Here is a 19,849-nt window from a genome sequence, read left to right on the forward strand (position 1 = left end):
CCAAGTCGAGTTAGAGCGACGTCTGCTGGGTCGACCCAAGGTAGAGCAAGGAGTAAGTTCTTCTATATTTGACTTTTTCACAACATATTCCTGCACATAGCTTGAAGTCGGTAGGGGGATTTTCGACTCGACTCCTTCGAAGCTTAAGTGAGTTAATGGTGTTTTGAACATCCGAGATCCGATTGATCAATCCGTACACTCTGCATGGTGCAAACTGACATGCACAGTTCATATGTTTTCGGATGATTCTGTATTATGCGGTATCGTCTTGTATGGCCTCGAGCAACGTGAGCACAGTCCATCGTCACGTAGGGGTCCGAGGTGCCATGTCGGTGTGCATGCGTCACATTGGCTCCAAGGCTCCACGTTGGCTCTGACGTGGCTACTAATAGGTGATAAGAGGTTAATACCATAGGCCTATCACTCTCCAATCACAATGCAGGTAGGTTAGCGGGTAGATTTGGATTTCGCCTCGCAGCCACAATGATGAAGAAGAGAAAAAAAAGCCTCCCCGTCCAATACGTTGCAAACTGTTATTGGAGAATAAAGATGAATCGTGTTCTAAGGCCATAAGAGAGGGATTTGGTCCACGGCCGAGGCCGTTGGTGTCTCCTCTTCCTCGGTTTGAACGGTTCCTACGACAATTCGCGCAACACGAAACACATTTCTCCCCATTCAATGACCACCACGTCGTCGCTCCGTCCCCTGCAACCCTGCGACGCGCTCCAACGAGCCACGTGGTAACCATGCATTGGTTCGTTATCAGAACCTTAACCTTCTGTAACATCGTCCTCATATTTTCCCAGAAATATTAGGAACAAAGTAATAAAGATAATATTTATATCCAACGGTGAAAGACAAGTCCGGTTCTCATCATCGCCCGCATATTTCTTTTTCGCTTTATTATTTGATCCTTTCTTCTATTTTGTATTACGATCCGACCTTTTAGGGTTTTCCGAAGAAATCTTCTGAATCTGAGGTCAGCATCTCACGGTTGACAGTGGGGCATGGTCTCCAGTTCCAACTCCCTTTCTTAGTTCTTCCTCTGATTATTTTATGCGGGGTATGGGTAGTTGTCGATGTCGTCTCGTTAATCTGCAAGAGAGTACATTGAATAAGGTTTGTGTTGGGATTCTCGCGTTCCGTGCTTGCATCTTTTCTCTCTCTGTCTCGTTTTCGTTTAGCTCAGTGGGGGCCTTCAAATTGCTGTATTGTTTGATATTTTTTTTGTTGAAGTTTTTCATTGCATTCTGGTAATTCTGGTAAAATTTGACGTTATTGGTGCCGGAAATTGATCTGGTGTAGCAGTCCGTGATGTAAAAGTATTGGACTTTCTGTTTCTTGATCTTAAGCGTTTATGGGGAGGATGATTGGACGCTGCCGAGAGTGTGTAAGTCATGATTCGCATGTTTATGTCTCGAGTGATTAAAAATGGGATTCTTTGATGCAGAACTTGGGGTCGCTGTTACTGTCTTATGCATTGTTTTGGAACCTTAAATGGTGAATACAAACTCCTTATGGTTAAAGGTTCTTGAACTAATTATGAAATGCTGACAGATCTGTTGTTCATGGCCTTTTTTGTTTGAATGCTAACCTCTTTTGTTTTCTTCTGATGAAAGGTTAAATTTCCACTTCTGCTAAACATTTCCACCGTGGGAATGTGATTTATTACTTGCTAGGAGGTTATACTGGTGTCTCACGGTCCTACTATGTTTCATGTGAATGCCAAAAAACTTAGAATGTCAACTTCAAGAAGCTCACAACATTCTTCCTCGTTGCGATAGGAAGAAAAATTATTTTTGTGTTTTCTCTTCAGATTCCAACTTAATGTACATCCTCTGTTAACTTGTGGTTCGTCAAACAACTCCATGTTGTAATGCATATGAAGTCCATGCTGCACTTCTAAATTCCCTTTCTTGCATATCTTCCTATTGGTCAAATGTTTTTATCATTAGTGCTCTATCCAATTTTGGCTGCAAGTCCTGATTGTGCTGGTGTAATTTTAGGTTGATATCCAATTGTAGAGCTTTCGTGTGTCCACTTTGAAGCCAAATCATAAAGTGATTAGTTACACCAAAGAAATATGTCAGCATCAAGGAAGGACATGGACCCTGCTTTCCATGGTGCAGGAACAAAGGCGTATCCTTTACTTCGTTAGTCCTGGTGCCTTAGACAAGTATAAATACTTATGCTAATGGTTACAGAATATAACAATTTATCTGTCATCTTGTTTTCAATTTGTATATGCAAAAGCAAAGAAATATCTGATGATTGCTTGCTTGTATTCTCAGTATGAGTTAAAGACATTGCTGAATTGGTCTACAAGGTCAGACATGAGAAAAAAATCTTTTAACCTTTTTCTGCAACTTGGAAATAGTTTTCAGCCAACATTTTTCACAAGGTTATAAAAACAAGTGTCATTAGCGGTTTATTCAAGTTTCTTATCTATAGTTTGTCCTACAACTGCAAGGATTAAGTTTTCACAGAATTCACCACCATCCAGCTTTTGTTTAAGAATTAAGGACAACTGAGTATACAAATTAGACTAATTTTAATGAATTCTCTTCACCTTTGTCCTTCTTTTGAAATAATAATAATAATAATAAAATAATAATTCTTGAAATATGCTTTTTTCCAAAATCATGAAAATTCTTCTCGTAGGTGACTCTTTCTAGAACTTTTGATGGTGGACTGAAAAATTGTTATTCTTTGCCCCCAAAATTCTCTCCTAGTGATTCACCTTAGTTCATACTAAAAATGTGTTGCCTAGATTAATCATATGCCTAAGCATTCCAATTGGAGCCACTTACTTTTTACCATTATAAGCATAGTTAACATTGAGAAGGAAATATGACAAGATCCTATGTGGCTATCAACCTGAGATCAATGGTCTAAGTTGGAATCGTAATCTTGGCTCTACAAGTAATTTTCAAGAGATGCATGCTAGTTCATGGTAGAAGGCAAGGTTCTTAATTTCAGTCTGTACCGATATATCAAGCCCTGATCAGTATGGTACATACCGAGGCATACCGATAGTACATCAGATCGTACCGACGGTATGCCCAAAAAGAGCTGAAAAACCTTCAAAAATACTTGGAGGTAACAGTCCAAAAATACCGGACTAGTATACCTCAGTAATGGTCAAAATCCGGGGCGTACTGACCGGTATACCTCAGAAACAATCGAAATCTGGGGGCGTACCGGTCAGTACGCTTCAGTAACAATCGAATTTTGATTGTTATCACCCAGTACAGATCTCATATCACCCGATACGAGGTCAAAACACCAGTACTGCCCAGTAGAGGGTAGTCCATGTACCAGTATCCCCTCGAACTGGTATGTACCGCCCGTACCGAGTATTACACATCGAAATTGAGAACCCTGGTAGAAGGATCCACTTTAGTGGGACAATTTAAGCTCATGCCCATAGTAATCCTTTGAAATGTCCTAGGCTTAGAAATGTCAAGAGTAAAGGGAAATAACAAGCTTTTATCTTTATGAACAATCCAGAACTGAAGGGCCCAAGTGAGCTGAAATGCCATTAAAATTTAATTCCTAATTCTCCAACATATTTTGCATGAAGATGCACAATTACTTCTTTATGGTAATCATTTATGTTGTCAGGAAGCTATCTAACAAAACCGTCCAGCTTGGGATGGGATATGGAAATCTCATTAATATAGTTTTTCTTCTTTGAGTCTAATATAGTAATATTTGTGTAGTTAACCTGTCTCTTATGACTGCATGGCATACATTTATGTTCCTTGACAAGCCACAGTGGGATGGAAGTATGGCGAATTGAGAATTTTGCGGTTGTTCCTATCCCAAAATCTTTTCATGGAAAGTTCTTTACAGGGGATTCATATGTGATTTTGAAGGTACTATCTCAGATTTTCATTTCAAATGAATCTGTGAAATGTTCACTTGTTGCCCATCCTGTTCTCTAAGCACTCTGCTTTTCGCCTTATCCTATATGTCCACATGATTCTGTGATTAAATGTCCAGGAAATTCTTATTTTGTATTTTTACTATTTCTGCACTCTTAACCAAATCCTCTAATGTCTTAATGATCATATTCGCCTCTTATTTTAATTTTGAAGCATAAAAGGGGCTTTGCTGCAACTTCAACAAAGAGCTTTTTAAAATTTGTCTTCAGAATCACTTTCTGAGTTAATTGTTTATTCGTTGTTAAGGCAGGACAGTGCACAAATTCTTTCATCTTATTAATTCTACTCATTTTGTGCATTCTAATTTTAAATTAAAGTCTTGTCCATTAAATTGTAGTTTTGACCTGTTGAGGAAATTATGAAAGATTTAGGTGCTGCTGGTTTTTGTCGGTGAGCAGAAGTCCTTGTCGGTTGGATTGTCTTCGAATGCTGACATCCTTGCCAATGTAATTGGCTGTGTCATGGTCTGTAATTGATCATAAATTTAAGGGAATGAGGAGCACATAAGTTGTTGTGCGACGATAATCATTTCACACCATATTCAATTAAAAAAATCTCTAGTTTGCTTGCCAAAAGATTAGAGCTGCAAATAAGTCTGTCTTATCCACCTCTTTATTGGATAAAACTATGATATGTAAGAGGATCTTGTCTTGAAGCAAGATTCAATTCACGTGGTTTTAACAGGCTGCATTCAGTCATTTTGTGGTGGAAGTTCACAATGAAACTTAGAATGAACATTTTAACAAAATGCTCTTATGAGTACTTAAAATCTGGAAAGGTCATATAGAACACTGTTATGGATCAACAATTTGTTTTCAAGGTAGTAACTATAAAGCCATTTGGAGGAAGTTGTATCATGAGTACTTTTTAGTTGACAAATTTATTTTTCTGAAGACCCATCACTGCCTTTTCACTTATAAATGACATGGAATTCACAAATGACTCTTCTAGTGAGAGACAAAAAGGGCAGAGGTAGAGGTAAATGATTATGCAGGTGGAGAGGTTAGTCAATGTGCAATAGGACAGGCACATGTATTTGTTCCTTGCCAATTAGTGCCAGAATGGATCAACTAACGATATTGTATAATGATATCTTAATAGCTTAGTCAATGTGCAATAGGACAGGCACATGTTTTCATTGACATCGTGTTTGAAGTTTCTAAATTTTCAAACATCGCACTAGAAGTTTTGAATTGGAGGATGCTGGGGATGGAACCGTTCGTCATCATTCTTTGCTTCAATATTTATACTCACTTCTTGGATCTTCTAACTCTTCTTATGTTCGAAAATCTGATGAGAATGGTTGGAACACATAATCACTGAGTATGATGCTAGAGGGTATATGAAAATACAGTAAAGAGCACAGAACATATCATAGTGATTAACAAGTTACCAACTGCATCATTCCAGGTGTTATAAAGATGACAATATCACATTAAATTTCATATCATTCGTCAAGCAAGATGACATCAAGTTGGGGTAACTTACTATATCTTTGAAACTTTGAGATCCTTTTGTTGTAATGGCCCACTTAAGTCTTCCTTATTTTGCACTAAAGAAATAAGCACTTGCAGACAAGGGTAAAAATTATTTACTTCAGCAGTCCTTTGTTGGTCGATACACTGGATGAACCTTCATATCATTCATATTTTAATTATGTATTGAAGAATTATAACAGTGAACTAATAATATAGTACTTTTTATAATAATTTAGCTATAAGATATAACCCCTTATTATGTTGCTGCCCAACTTACATTGTTTCTTACATATTTTAATTTCACATGCTAATCCACTTCTCAAATTTATTACATCCATAGGGAAATAAATATTTGGTAAAAAGTAAAATTAGAGACAATGTGCATTCATCTGATACCTGATTATTTCTGATAAGTTATGTTTAGAGTCAACAGTGTTTGAGTAATAGACATGTAATATTTGATTCCTTATGTGCCTCTTGATGAATTTCTCTTTACGTGGCATAACTTGAATTTTTTGGTAATTATGTTATATATTTGTTTGTGGTTTGTTTCAGTCATTTCTGTTCTGTTATACATTTGCTTCTGAATTTTCTTCTTTCTGCAGACGTCTTCCCTGAAAAATGGTGCTTTGCATCATGATATCCATTATTGGCTTGGTAAAGATACTACTCAGGTTAGGCTGTCAGAGTTTCAGTGCATAATTCCATTTAGTTGTCTCCCTTGTGAAATAATGTGTAATATGTACAGTTTGATTTTGATATTTATTTGAAAATGAATAGGATGAAGCTTCGACTGCTGCCATCAAGACTATTGAGCTTGATACAGTTCTTGGTGGACGTGCTGTTCAGTATCGTGAGGTACAAGGAAACGAGACAAAGAAATTCCTGTCTTACTTTAGACCATGTATCATTCCACAACAAGGTGGAGTGGCATCTGGATTTAGGCATGCTGATGTAAATGAGCATGAGCATGAGACTCGTCTATATCTCTGCAAAGGGAAACATGTTGTCCACATAAAAGAGGTATTTAAATCGTCAAAGGTACCAGGACAATTATCAGCCATGACTTTCTCAAGCTTGCTCTTCATTATATCCAGGTTCCTTTTGTGCGGTCATCCCTCAATCATGATGGTATATTCATTCTGGACACAAGATCAAAGATTTTTCAGTTTAATGGATCCAACTCAACCATTCAAGAAAGAGCTAAAGCTCTTGAGGTGGTCCAACATATAAAAGATACTTTTCACGATGGAAAGTGTGAGGTAGCAGCTATTGGTAAGTTCTTAGACTCGAACAACTTATCAAGAAATGCTGATCTGACTAGTGGTTATTTATAGAGGATGGCAAGTTGATGGCTGATGCTGATGCTGGAGAATTCTGGGGCTTGTTTGGTGGCTTTGCTCCTCTTCCTAGAAAGGTATCTTCCGAGGAAGCAAGAGATGTGGATACCATTTCTGTGAAATTACTTTGGTAAGTTTTATTGATTAGTTTGTATTTAAATTGTCTTAACTCTCTGAATCTGGATTCTTAAAACATTTTCCTGAAGGTTTTTCTAATAGACTATGGTTACTTTAGTTTCTTATATAATCTGTTTGACTTTGTTTCTAATAGAATCAGTTTGACTTTGTTAAGTGTTGAGAATGGGCAGCCAACACCTGTTGATGCTGATTCATTGACAAGAGAGTTGCTAAACACAAATAAGTGTTACTTGCTGGATTGTGGTATTGAAGTCTGTGTGTGGATTGGCAGAAATACATCACTTGAGGAAAGGAAAATTGCAAGTGCTGCTGCGGAAGTAACAGCTCAAACTTGCCTTTAAGAGCTTTTTTATTTCCTCATTTTCTATTGATACATTTTTGTGTATATATTATGCAGGAATTAATTAGTGGACCTGACAGACAAAAATGTCATGTAATTCGTGTTGTTGAAGGATTTGAGACTGTCATGTTTCGTTCAAAATTTGATACATGGCCACAGACAGCTGGTGCAGCTGCTTCTGAAGATGGTAGAGTTAAGGTTGCTGGTAAGACTTCAAATAAGTTATAAAATCATTAGATAATGTCCTTAACTCTTCTATAGAATGTGTCAAAATACTAATTCCTAAGGTTGTGTGCTCTATGCCTTATAGCCCTTTTAAAGCGCCAGGGGTTGAATGTGGAGGGTCTTACAAAGTCTGATACTTCAAAGGAAGAGCCTCAGCCATACATTGATTGCACAGGCGATTTACAGGTACTGTTGTAATTTTCTCCCTGTTTTAGCTGATGCTGGTACTGTAAAGATGCCAATCCATAATTGAGTTTGTTTGCCTTAATTTTCTCAGAAGAATATATCATTAGAGAGGCATATAAAATTGTTTTTTTTTTTTTCGTTGAACAGGTTTGGCATGTAAATGGTGATGAGAAAGTGCTTCTTGCATCTTCTGATCAGACAAAATTTTACAGTGGAAATTGCTATATCTTCCAGTATACATATTCTGGTGAAGATAAAGAGGAATATCTAATTGGTACTTGGTTTGGGACGAAGAGTGTTGAGGTAACTAGCTCATTCTTTTGGCTTGTTTAGTTTTTACTTAGGACATTAAGTCCTCGCAGCAAAGATATTTTTTTAAAAAAGGAAGTTGCAAATGGATGAGCTAAAAAAAAGGAAATTATACAAGATTTTTTACTTATGAATTTAAAGAGATTCTCCAAAGAATAAAAGAAAAGATAATAGCTCGTATTGTCAATAAAGGGTGAGCATTGGATCAATATGGTTGCTTCTTGCAACACAGGTGACTAGGGCTTTAGTCATGTAATTAGCCTCTTCGGTAAGGATGTGTACATTTACTATTACGGACATGAATTGTTGGGAGTCTCATATGCTGGGTCATGCCCTTTTGAGTTTGTATCATCAGTGGTGGGAAAACATGGCAAAAAATGGAAACCTATTATCTCCAATCTCTGGCCACTTTTCAGTGAATTTCTAGTGGCATGATAAGTATTGCACAGGCTCCTTGCTGACAGGCTTAATGTTGTTAATTTCAAACATATTGATAGGAGCTATGACTATGTAGCTCATAGAGAAGCTAATCTAGGCAGGATACAGAATGTACCTCATCTTTTTGGTTCTCTGGATGTCCACAGGATGTTCCCTCATGTTGATTCTGAAGTTTAGAGATAGATGACTATTTTAAGAAAATAAGTATTGCACAGACTGAAGTGAACATGTAATTGATGGATCATTGAGAGACCTATGAAGATTAGGCTTTTACCAGAGTTTTGAACTTCTGACCATTTGTTGATGAAGCTTGGGTACAAAGACAGGAAAGGAGTGGAGTAGGTTGGTAGATTTGCTGCACATGACCAGTAATTCGCTGGACAGAGGTTTTACGGGCTGCATGTGCTCAGATCGTGACATCTGATGCAGCAGCAAATTGGGGGTAAGAAAATTTAAACCTTCAGGGATCAATCAAAAGTTAAACTTCCTTGTACAGCCTGAATCAGGCAGGTCTGCAAGTCGATCAGCAGCAGATGGATATTACTGGTAATGAGGATATGTAACTATTTGGTGTCAAGGTGCACTTGAGCTGCTTATATATTTTGAAACTAGGCAATCAATTAATCTGGGCTCGTGTGAAAGTTTTTAGATATATATTGACGCTGCTATAGATTGACAAGGTCACATTCTGTTTCTTGAAGAAGTTTAATTAGTTTAACCATGTTATTGTTCATTTCTGAATCACTAGTAAATTGGAAGTTCTTCATTGTGATAGCAAAATCTTTGAAAATTCTTCAAAGATTGATCTAAAGCTGGCGGTTGTCAGATGATACTTATCAATCCTGTGACTATAATTTGATCTATCTAGACAACCTAATATTTATGCATTCACTTGTGCTAGTTAAAGTCATTGACCTCTTATCTTTTTTCTTCAGCAGCATGAAAATTGTAAATTTGGAAAGATTTGCTAAATTCTCTTATACATTCCTCGTTAAGGCAAGTGAAGTTTCTAGAACTAGTCATTGTATACTTGGAAAATTTAGATGCCACTTAAGTCTAAATTTAAAAGATTAGAGTGCTTACTCCCATATCGGATTAAATATGCAATTAGAAGTAAGGTTTGACATATCGAAGTGTACCGCTCGGTACAGGCGATACATACCGATTTGATAGAGGATTGGTACGGGCAGTACATTGGTACACCCCAGTGTACCATGTGTCGGTATGCTCGTTATAGCTCGGTACAACTCAGTACTTATCGTACCGACAATTGGTTGCCTGGTTGGTATACCGATACGGACCAGTAATGCGAACCATGATTAGAAGTTCCCTCCTTGAAAGGTGTTTGTGGTGTAGTGTAAGACTTAGTTGACTTGTATGATGGTGGTCTTCCTTTGGCATTATCATATTGTTTCTGCTTGTTATTTGCCTTTGGAAACTATGGGAAAGAGTTATTAAAAGTAGGATAAGGTTTGAAACAAAAATCTCTAAAAATCAATTTGGTTTTATGCCCGAAAGATCAACCATAGAAGCTATTTATTTATCAAGATAATTAATGGAAAAGTATAGGGAGAAAAAAAATTTGTATATGGTTTTTATTAACTTAGAGAAAGTTTATGATAGTGTTCCTATAGATTTATTATAATGAGTTTTAGAAAAAAAAGATATATCAACTAATTATATTGATGTTATTAAAGATATGTATGATAATATAGCTACTAATATTAAAGCTATAAGGAGTATGTCTAGTGAGTTTTTTGTTAACATAAGTTTACATCAATGATCCGTGTTAAGCCCCTACTTTTTCACATTGATAATGGATGAGTTTACTAGTCACTTACATGATGACCTCCCTAGTATATGTTATTTGTTGATGACATAGTGATGAGAACCTAAGTAAAATTAATTATAAACTTCAGCTATAGAGGTAAGCCTTAAAAACTAAATATTTTAAATTAAGTAGGACTAAAACTAAATATATAAAATATAATTTTAGTGATTTTAGAAATAAACAAGAAAATATAGTTAAGTTGGATGGATAAGAAGTCCATTCGAGTAAAAGCTTTAGGTATTTTGAATCAATTAATTAATAAGATGGAGAGATTGATGAATATATTATTCATAGAGTAAAAACAAGATGGCTAAAGTAGCGAGGGGCATCAGGAGTCTTGTGTGACTATCGGATACCTTTAAAATTAAAAGAATAATTTTATAAGATAATTGTGAGATCAACAATGTTTTATGGATCTGAATGTTGAAAAGTTAAGAAACAATATATACAAAATGTTTGTATTACTGAGATGAGAATATTAAGATGAATGTATGAAATTACTAGGAATGATAGGAAACGAAATATTTTTATTTGTAAACAACTAGGTATTGTTTTTATAAAATATAAGAAGGCAGAAAATCGTTTAAGATGGTATGAGCATATGTTTAGAAAACCTCAGAATCCGGTAGTCAGAAGAGGTGAAATAATTAATGTTATGAGTATGTGTTTAGAAAACCTCTGGATGCGATAGTCAGATAATGTGAAATGATTAATGTTAGTGATGCAAGGAGAGATAAAGAATGACCGAATAAGACTTTAATATAAATTATAAATAAAAATTTAATTAATCTGAACTTAACTAAATATATGACTTTTTATATATTTCTATGGCGGCAAAAGATCCATGTTTGACCCTAAATTATTGGGACTTACGGCTTTATTGTTGTCATTGTATTTGCCCTTAGAGATTTCACACTATTAAAATTAAGATATGTTTTGAATAAGGAAGGAAGAAAAATGGAGGTTCACAAAGTATTGTATCCATGTGAGATTTCCATTGCAGAAAGTGAAAATAGCATAGAATTATTTATCCTCTTTATTCCAGTACCTCTCTGTTATTAACCAAGGCAAGAACCAAAAGGTAGCAAGTTGTACAGTTCTGTTCTCTAATGTGTTTTTCCTTTATTTCACTGTTTTTCCCAACTTTATTTACTCTATGAATTTGATCTCCAAGTCTTTTGTCCAGATTTTATAATGAAAATCTGCAATCTACTTAGTAATTATATCCACTATTTGCTTCAAAGGTATTTATTCATTGACACTCCAGTTTTGTTCGCTTCTATGAAGGACCAATAACCCACCTAAAAAGTAATAGAAATTTCCTATTCTAACCAGGGTTGGGTTTTCATATCTCATTGAACAAATTTGTAAAACTTACAATGATACAGATTGAAATAGCCTGTCTGAACATGCTATAGAAGTTTCTTATGTGATTTAAGGACAGTGAACTGTCTTTGACATCAAGTTTGTAGATCATGCGAAAGCTATTTTAGTATTGATACAGTTCATTTGCAATGTGTATAAGAATTTTGGCACTAACAATGGGCATTAAAACTCTATATCTAGATAGCTGCTCTTGTTTTATGAAATGGATGAATCTTGGAGCCAGTAAAGAACCAATGGATGGTGAAGTTTAACTAGATGTTCCTAGAATTAGTGTAAGACGATTGTTCATGGAAAAAACGTAGGACTTCTTTGCATTGTTCATGTAAAAAATGTAGGTGCTTGAGCTAACATTTGGGTGCTAAGCAAGCCACATGAGAGCTGGATAATATCTATGAACACATCATTTCAAGTAATGAAAATGTTAATATATATGTGCTTGTGTTATATATGTGCACAGGTATGTTAATATTCCAAATAGAGTATAAAACCTCCATAACTTATATGCATTAACCAACCTAAAAACATGATGGAGTGGCTTCATATGAGTTTGCCTTTTGGATTATCCTGTATAGGCTATTGTCTTGTTTTTAGACAGTCCCTGCAGACACATGATATTTTACAACCATGCAGCTTTGTTTTTCAGTGACCATGAGGCATCAAAGCAGAGCCCTAGAAATCATACAAAGTTGAATTACTTCAAATTGGTCTATAATGGTGGCTAGTGGGATTTGGCTTTATATAGAATAGTACTTCTGCCCTTTTGTTTCTGAAGTGCAAGGTGGTCTAATCAGCTCAACATGGAGAGGATTAAAGAAGAAATGACACTCTCTTGATAAGTTTTCAAAATCTCCTAGTTTTTCATAGAATCCTCTCAATAGATAGGATTAAAGAAGAAATGCACAGTTCCCTAGGGCTTCATAGTTTTTCTTTACTAGTCATTAGACAAGAAAGGGAGTATTCTGCTATATCTAAATTATTATTTCTCTTGATCTATGTTATTTAAATGATTCCTTCTCATCTTGATTTATGATATTTAAATGATTTTTTTTTCATTTTTCATTTTTCATTTAGCAAATACTTTTATGATTTCAATAAAGGTACCAACAGTGCATAATATTCTTTGGTCTTTGTAAACATATGTTTGACATAGAAATTTTTAGTGCCCCACATATGGTGTTAGAGTTAACTATGGGAGATCTGAAGTATGGACTATTCTGTGTATTAAACAGATCTGTCACCCTCAAGAGTGAAATGGCTAGGAGGTTTTGCCTTAAAAATATTACTAAAGATGCTAGATATTCTATACTTGAAGCAATCAAAGTTTTGGTGTATCTGTACTTAAAATATTCTATACTAAATAATCTAAATACAGGATGAGAGAGCTTCAGCTATATCCCTCTCTGGAAAGATGGTTGAAGCCTTGAAGTCACAGGCTGTTCAGGTATATAGCATTTTCTCTTGTTGTTTACTTTCTGTTTTCTTTCTTTAGTTTGTTGATTAATGTCTTCTGTCTGCATTTTCAGACTCGTCTTTATGAAGGAAAAGAACCTATTCAATTCTTTTCAATCTTCCAGATCTTTATTGTTTTTAAGGTTTCTTCTATATACTACTGAAATCGTTGGTGCAGAATATGCTCGTTCTTTGGTACTGAAAAATTTCAGTTCTACTAAACACTTCCATTTGCAACATCAGGGTGGGTTGAGTTCTGGATATAAGAGATTTATCACGGAGAATAGCACTGCTGATGAGACATATTCAGAAGATGGTCTTGCACTTTTTCGAGTTCAAGGTTCTGGACCAGATAACATGCAAGCAATTCAAGTTGAGCCGGTAAATGCTTCTTGTCAATCTTAGCTTCGAAATTCTACATGAATTAAAAGCAAAAATCTCTTGTTTTGTGGTTTTTTGTTGACGACCTATGAGGACTGATGATTAGTGCTATTGATGCAATGTCAAATGATAAGTCATATGGTTGGTTGAGGCTTAATGGAAGTTATAGTTTGTAGTAATGAAGATTGAAGTGATCTCTAAGGTCGATATGCTTTGTTGTCTTCTACAAACAATGAAGCTTAATGCAACTTATTTTTTCTGGATCCACCCATGCACCTCTAAACAAGGCAAATTCAGCCTGCATATCCCATATATATTATAGGAACATGTACATCAAGTAACCAAAATAATCTACAACATCAAAATTATATCTACTTGACATGTGCACAAGGTACAAGATCAGCAAGTCAATCTTGTCATGGTTAGGTGAAAATCCCTCCTCTTGACCTCTTTAAATTCTTCATGCATTGGTAAGGCAGAATATATTTGATGCCAGAACAGGAGTAATGAAAGCTCTTGCATAAAAAAGAGACCCAGTATCAGTTCTTACTGAAACAGATCTTCCATCTCCTACCCTATCCATCAAGTCCAAGGATCTCTTAGTGTTACGGTTGGACCCCTGCAGTCCACTTACTACAATGACCTAAATGCTATCTTGTAGATTGCTATTTATTTTACAGGAAGTTGTATATGTATTTACCATAGCTTTAATCAAGTGATGGCACCACGACTAATTATTTGTGGTGCTTTAATCAGGTGGCATCTTCCTTGAATTCATCTTACTGTTACATATTGCATAATGATACAACAGTTTTTACATGGTCTGGAAGTCTTACTACCTCAGAGGATCAAGATCTTGTCGAGAGACTGCTAGATCAAATAAAGGTTTGTCAATCATCTTAGAATATCCAAAATTTCCATGACAACTACTAGCTCCATTTGTAAAGAGCTCAGTTATTGCTTCTTTACCTCTTTACATTTTCTTCTAGTAAAAGTAATGTTGATTCTATTTGAATATTTATTTGAGCATGCAAGTTTCTTTTTGCCTAGCACGAGCCTTTCACATGCTATCACTTTGCAATTTATATCATTTTAAGATTGACTTGTAAGTGTCTCAGATTTACATCTCTCTTAGCACCCATTGATGAGTTAGTCTTTATTGGATTAGAAGTTTAGGTCAAGATACCCAACTCAAATAAAAAAAAAAGGGAAGGAGCAGATAAAAGCAAAAGGAAAACTAACGGTTACAATGGAAAAAAAAGAAAAGAAAAGAACAGGAGGTCCAGTTACTGTGCAATAAAGAGATCATGGTGGCCTCCAAAACACAGTGACATATGGTCTTTAATGTGCAGTTGAAAGCATAAATTTCTTACCTCTTTCTCATATGGTGTCTTTGGTCTTCCTTGAAAATTGTTAATGCTTTCTCTAACATAAGATAAGCTTGAACTGCAAACGAAAGTATAAATCTCCCAACCTCCCAGATGGCCCGACATCAGGTTGAACTGATCAACCTTGAATAGGAACCGGTTCCAAATTATCAGGGGATGACAACATGATGGCATCTGTTTGACAAAATCTTCTCTTTCCTTATGTATCCATCTATGATGGATAAAGGCTTGGAGGCTCACAATTTTATCATCAATTATAATATAAAGCAGAAGACAAAAAAATTACAGTCTCATGTATATAAAATATTGCTGATATTACATTTTCAGTAAATTACCATGGAATCTGAATCTTGTATCCTCTTTCCTGATTTATTGGATATAATGATGCCAAATAAGTTTGCCATATTTACAGCCAAATATTCAGTACAAACCACAAAAGGAAGGGACAGAAACTGAACAGTTTTGGGGTTTACTAGGAGGTAGATGTGACTATTCCAATCAAAAGATTGTCAAGGAACCAGAAAATGATCCTCACCTATTTTATTGTGATTTTTCAAAAGGTACGTGTTAAAGGAATTCATTTTCCACTCTTTACTATGGCATTTTGTTTGTTAGATTGTGATAGTTGCTAAAATATTGTGTTTTGTTTCCATCATGCAAATGCTGGCATGCAGACAATTTAAAGGTATGTGATAGAAAATTCCTTTCATCTCATTAAATATTATTCTTCAACACCTCAGATAAATTTTAGCTTGTTTTCAACTAACAACATAAAGTTTCAGGTTACAGAAATATTTAATTTTACCCAAGATGATCTGATGACAGAAGATGTATATATCCTCGACTGTCATTCTGACATCTTCGTTTGGATTGGACAAAAGGTGGACACAAAGATAAGATCACAAGCTCTAAAAATAGGAGAGGTATAAAATAGTATGTGCTTTTTAGAAGCATGCATGTACCATCTTTTGATTGTTCCATACAAGAATAATTTGGTTCCTTGTATATGTATTTGTGATTCTTGCTAGGAATTTCTTGAACATGATTTTCTTCTTGAGAAAATATCTCGAGAAACTTCGATATTCATAGTCACAGAAGGAAATGAGCCACCATTCTTCACTCGTTTCTTCACATGGGACTCTGCAAAATCAGCTGTAAGCATTTGAGTATGCAATCATTTTTTCTCTTTTTTTTTTGTTACAAATACAAAAGCATAACTTTTTACAGAACAGGTTTTCATCTTCTGTTTCTTATAGTAACCAAATAAATGATTTTATTGTTAATCATAGCAGGCATGGATTTTGTAACCATCAAAGCAATTTAAAGTGGAATATTCTGGCAAGAGTTTCATAAGAGTTTATTCTTATTCTGAGGATCTTTAACTTGTACTTTGACTGCAGATGCATGGTAATTCCTACCAGAGGAAGCTTGCCATAGTGAAAACTGGAGTCACTCGACCTATTGAGGTAAGATAAGATCTATAATTATTCAATCTTGTTCGGTAGGCCAAATCAGATGGATTGTTGTTTTTTCTCTTATTATTTTCTAGAATTCCCTAAAGTTCCATGGAAGCTTAATAAGAGATCATCAGACTCAAAATATCATGATTAATAGAAAATGCATGGCTAGATCAATATGCTAGTTTGTGTCTTGCCTTGTGACGCTAACCTAGTTGTGATTTTATTTTTCTTTGAGATTGAATGTGTTCGTATGCTTTTTTTTAGTTTATTTTTACAACAGTAAATCATAGATTAGGATTCTGTCTATAATTTTTTGATATGATCCACTGTATTTTCAAAATCTAAGCTCAGTGTTTAGCTGAATCTATCCAATTGAGTACATGGATCTAGACCAATTTTCGTCAAAGGGTGTCTTGTATCATCAGATTAAACACTTATCTGTTTTTCTGTGATACATCCACACATCAGATTGTCTCATTTTTTAGAACTTCAAAACCAATTATGATTTTCTCCAAGCAACCAACTCAGTAGTCTATCATACCAGGCAACAAAATCAAGCCATATAATATTATTAGCTTATAGGTACTCGAGTATTCCATTTTTCATTATTGCAATCATATATCTTGTATTATCTGAGCAGTGATCATATAATTTTGCTTCATTGTTTTCCTTCTTTTTGTGCAAGCTAGGATTTCGCATGCCACGCGCAGTTGCTTTTCTAGAAATGATCAAACTGTAGCAATTTATGCTCCCATCTGACAGTTCAGCTTTAGTTGATGTATTTGGAAAAATTAAGGACAGTATTGTCAGAATTTGGTCTGCCCATGCTTAGAAAATTTAAAAAACTCCAGGTTGGATGTGATGCAAAATATTTAACCTGGACATCAATGGGAAATGGTGAGTAAAATCTAAGTAGCACAATTGACTTAGGCCAGTCCATGAGTCCAACAGCTGATATACCAAAGATGACCTGTGGACTGTTTTATGGAATTTGCACAATTAAGGAATTTGTGGAAAAGCCGTACTGCTTCAAATGCATACTCCTACGATGCATGGAAAGTTTGCATGCACTTTATGGTTGGCTTCTGGATCTTATTCTTAAATCATGATATAACTACAAGTGAGAAGTCATCAAAAGTCATATAGAAGATTCTTTTCTCCACCAAGCCATCCAAACCTATTTTTGTCAAGAAAAAACCTTTTACTATCAAATCTCCTTTACCTTTGCAATCTTCAGTGAAGCTATTTAATAGAAAATGTGAGATAGGTTGCTAGCAAGAGCATCAACTGAGCTCTTATGGCATAAATGATAAGTCAAACTTGTTACTCCGATGTTGGGGGTGAGCTTTGTCACCACAGTTGGTTGCTTATCTGCAACCTGGTTAATTAGTGACAGAACAGCCTCTTCACTTATAAGGATAAGGCTGCATACATTAGTACTCACCAGATCGCATATTAGCAAGGGCTTCATGCATTATACAATCTTTTCTATCACTTGGGCTTATTATGTATACAATGTTCTAGAAGCACAAGAAGCCAATAGTATGTTTCAAATATATGTTTTGTAAGATGAGATGCCTCTTTGATTGTCTGATGCTCAATGGGATGATTCTTAGATATTTAGATTCAATGATAACCTAGCTAACAGTTTGAGTTTCTAAGTTTGTTGAAGTCATGTAGTTATGATGTGAATTTTATAACAAGTCGGTCTTCATCTCCAACTATCCTTACACACTTTTCTTTGTGAAGGTAGTAAAGTGGGGTGTTAATTTTAGATGTTAATGTTTCAGAAGCCAAAACGGCGTGTACCGACATCTGGTGGAAGAAGTGTAACAGATAAATCTCAGCGTTCCAGAAGCATGTCCTTTAGCCCAGACAATGTTCGTGCAAGAGGAAGATCTCCAGCTTTCAGTGCGTTAGCAGCGAACTTTGAGAATCCAAATTCCAGGAATCTTTCAACCCCTCCTCCAGCTGTTACCAGACTTTATCCAAAGTCTACAATCCCAGATTCTGTAAAACCAGTACCACGTTCAGCAGCAATTGCTGCTTTAACTGCATCTTTTGAATCTGCAAAGGAAAGTGTTGAATCAAAGTCATCCAGAGGTATGTGGCTGAGGTCTCCTGGATCTTAAAGATCTCAATTTTCCCAAAGAGAGTATTGACTTCATTTATCTTCAGGAGATGTGAAATCCAAGGTTGCTCAAGAAAGCATGGAGGCCAATTCTAATGAGAATCCAATTTCAGCGAGTGGGAGAAACGATGACCTCACCATTAAAGAAGAGATGAATGAGGGGGAAGATGAAGATGATGGAGGGCTTCCTATATTTCCTTATGAACACCTAACTACATCGTCCAGCGATCCTGTTGCCGACATTGATATAACCAAGAGAGAGGTATATCACTATACTGTTTGCATGCCAAAGCCTCATTCATGTCTCAGATTCTGTATATTGTTCATGTTGCAGGCTTACTTATCTTCAGTAGAGTTCAAAGAGAAATTTGGCATGAAAAAGAGTGCCTTTTATGACCTACCAAAATGGAAGCAGAATAAGCTTAAGATGGCAGTTCATCTATTTTAATTCTACCATCTGCATTCAGTTCTCACGACATGTTGAAACCTCAGAAGAGTACATTGGCTTTGTGTTCGTACACACCCACATGCACTTGCGGGTATGCCTTTCTTTAGAGAATTTACGTGTAATTAGCCCCATTAAGTGATTTATTTCCCCCGGTTTCACTATCTCTTGTTCTCTTTTGCAGTGGAAACCTATCAGCAATGGGCTGTTCAAGTGCTTTCTCAGCTGCTTCTTGATTTAGATAGTTTATGAGATTTTACCGTTGGCATAGATTTGTTTATTCCTTTTTTGGGTCAAAAATTGTCTTCTCAGCTTTATTTTTTTTTCGTAATATGTATCTTTCATTTATTAGAGATAAAGGCAGTGAGCAGACCAAAATTTTATAGATTGTAATTTTTTTATGGTATGACCGAAAACATCTTATGAGGAATGAAATAAATGTTTTTTGGTTGGTGGTGACAGAAGCGTCAATAGTAGTATCATTGCATTTGGTAGGTTTAAATGGTTATCCAAATCAACAAATATGCATCCAAATACTTTGAGGAAAAAGGGTGGCTACTTTCTTTTATATTTCGCTGCATGTGGATCCTTAAACCCGATTCTTACAATTCTTAGAAATTTTGTGCTAAGTATGCCATGAATTTTGTGCTAAACATATATGTTCAGTAATATGATCCATAATTCTTGATCAAGGCCCTTGAACACTCAGAATCTGTGAGAGTTATCTTAATAGAAGTTATTGATGCTCTGTTTTGTCAATCTGTTCTGCATCAAACATTGGTAAAAACCATCCCAAAAAAAAAAGTACTTTGGGTTTAGCTAATCAAAGAGTATGTTTACTTTTCTTATTTGTAGCATGCTATGGCTTGTATACTGATAGCTCTTGAGATGTATTATTCTACATGTATTTGTACATATAATTTTACAAATATGGATGCACATGAACCAATATAATTGTTAAAGAGCACAATAGAATT

The 19,849-nt window shown here is 35.5% G+C and overlaps 1 protein-coding gene across 5 annotated transcripts; it reads left to right on the top strand.

The window, feature by feature from the left end:
- The first annotated feature begins 655 nt into the window (after positions 1 to 655).
- LOC103986894 (villin-5-like) lies at positions 656 to 19,327 on the top strand. Of its 5 annotated transcripts, none has more exons than XM_018827958.2 (24): positions 656 to 979; positions 2,007 to 2,139; positions 3,779 to 3,878; positions 6,031 to 6,099; positions 6,206 to 6,448; positions 6,523 to 6,700; positions 6,763 to 6,895; positions 7,058 to 7,220; positions 7,301 to 7,448; positions 7,554 to 7,654; positions 7,802 to 7,957; positions 12,991 to 13,059; positions 13,142 to 13,210; positions 13,311 to 13,448; positions 14,205 to 14,333; positions 15,249 to 15,396; positions 15,511 to 15,521; positions 15,619 to 15,759; positions 15,865 to 15,990; positions 16,237 to 16,302; positions 18,087 to 18,399; positions 18,475 to 18,689; positions 18,762 to 18,966; positions 19,057 to 19,327. In XM_018827958.2, exons 2-23 carry the CDS (start codon positions 2,084 to 2,086, stop codon positions 18,873 to 18,875), a joined length of 2,886 nt encoding a protein of 961 aa, XP_018683503.2. In that variant the 5' UTR covers positions 656 to 979; positions 2,007 to 2,083; the 3' UTR covers positions 18,876 to 18,966; positions 19,057 to 19,327. The 5 variants fall into 5 exon arrangements, with proteins under 5 accessions (XP_018683503.2, XP_018683501.2, XP_064967636.1 ...); XM_018827956.2 differs by lacking the exon at positions 656 to 979 and adding an exon at positions 988 to 1,119; XM_065111563.1 differs by lacking the exon at positions 656 to 979 and adding an exon at positions 1,212 to 1,390.
- The last annotated feature ends 522 nt before the right edge of the window (positions 19,328 to 19,849 follow it).

This window comes from Musa acuminata, chromosome BXJ2-6 (assembly GCF_036884655.1).
Source record: "Musa acuminata AAA Group cultivar baxijiao chromosome BXJ2-6, Cavendish_Baxijiao_AAA, whole genome shotgun sequence".
NCBI classification, from domain to species: domain Eukaryota; kingdom Viridiplantae; phylum Streptophyta; class Magnoliopsida; order Zingiberales; family Musaceae; genus Musa; species Musa acuminata.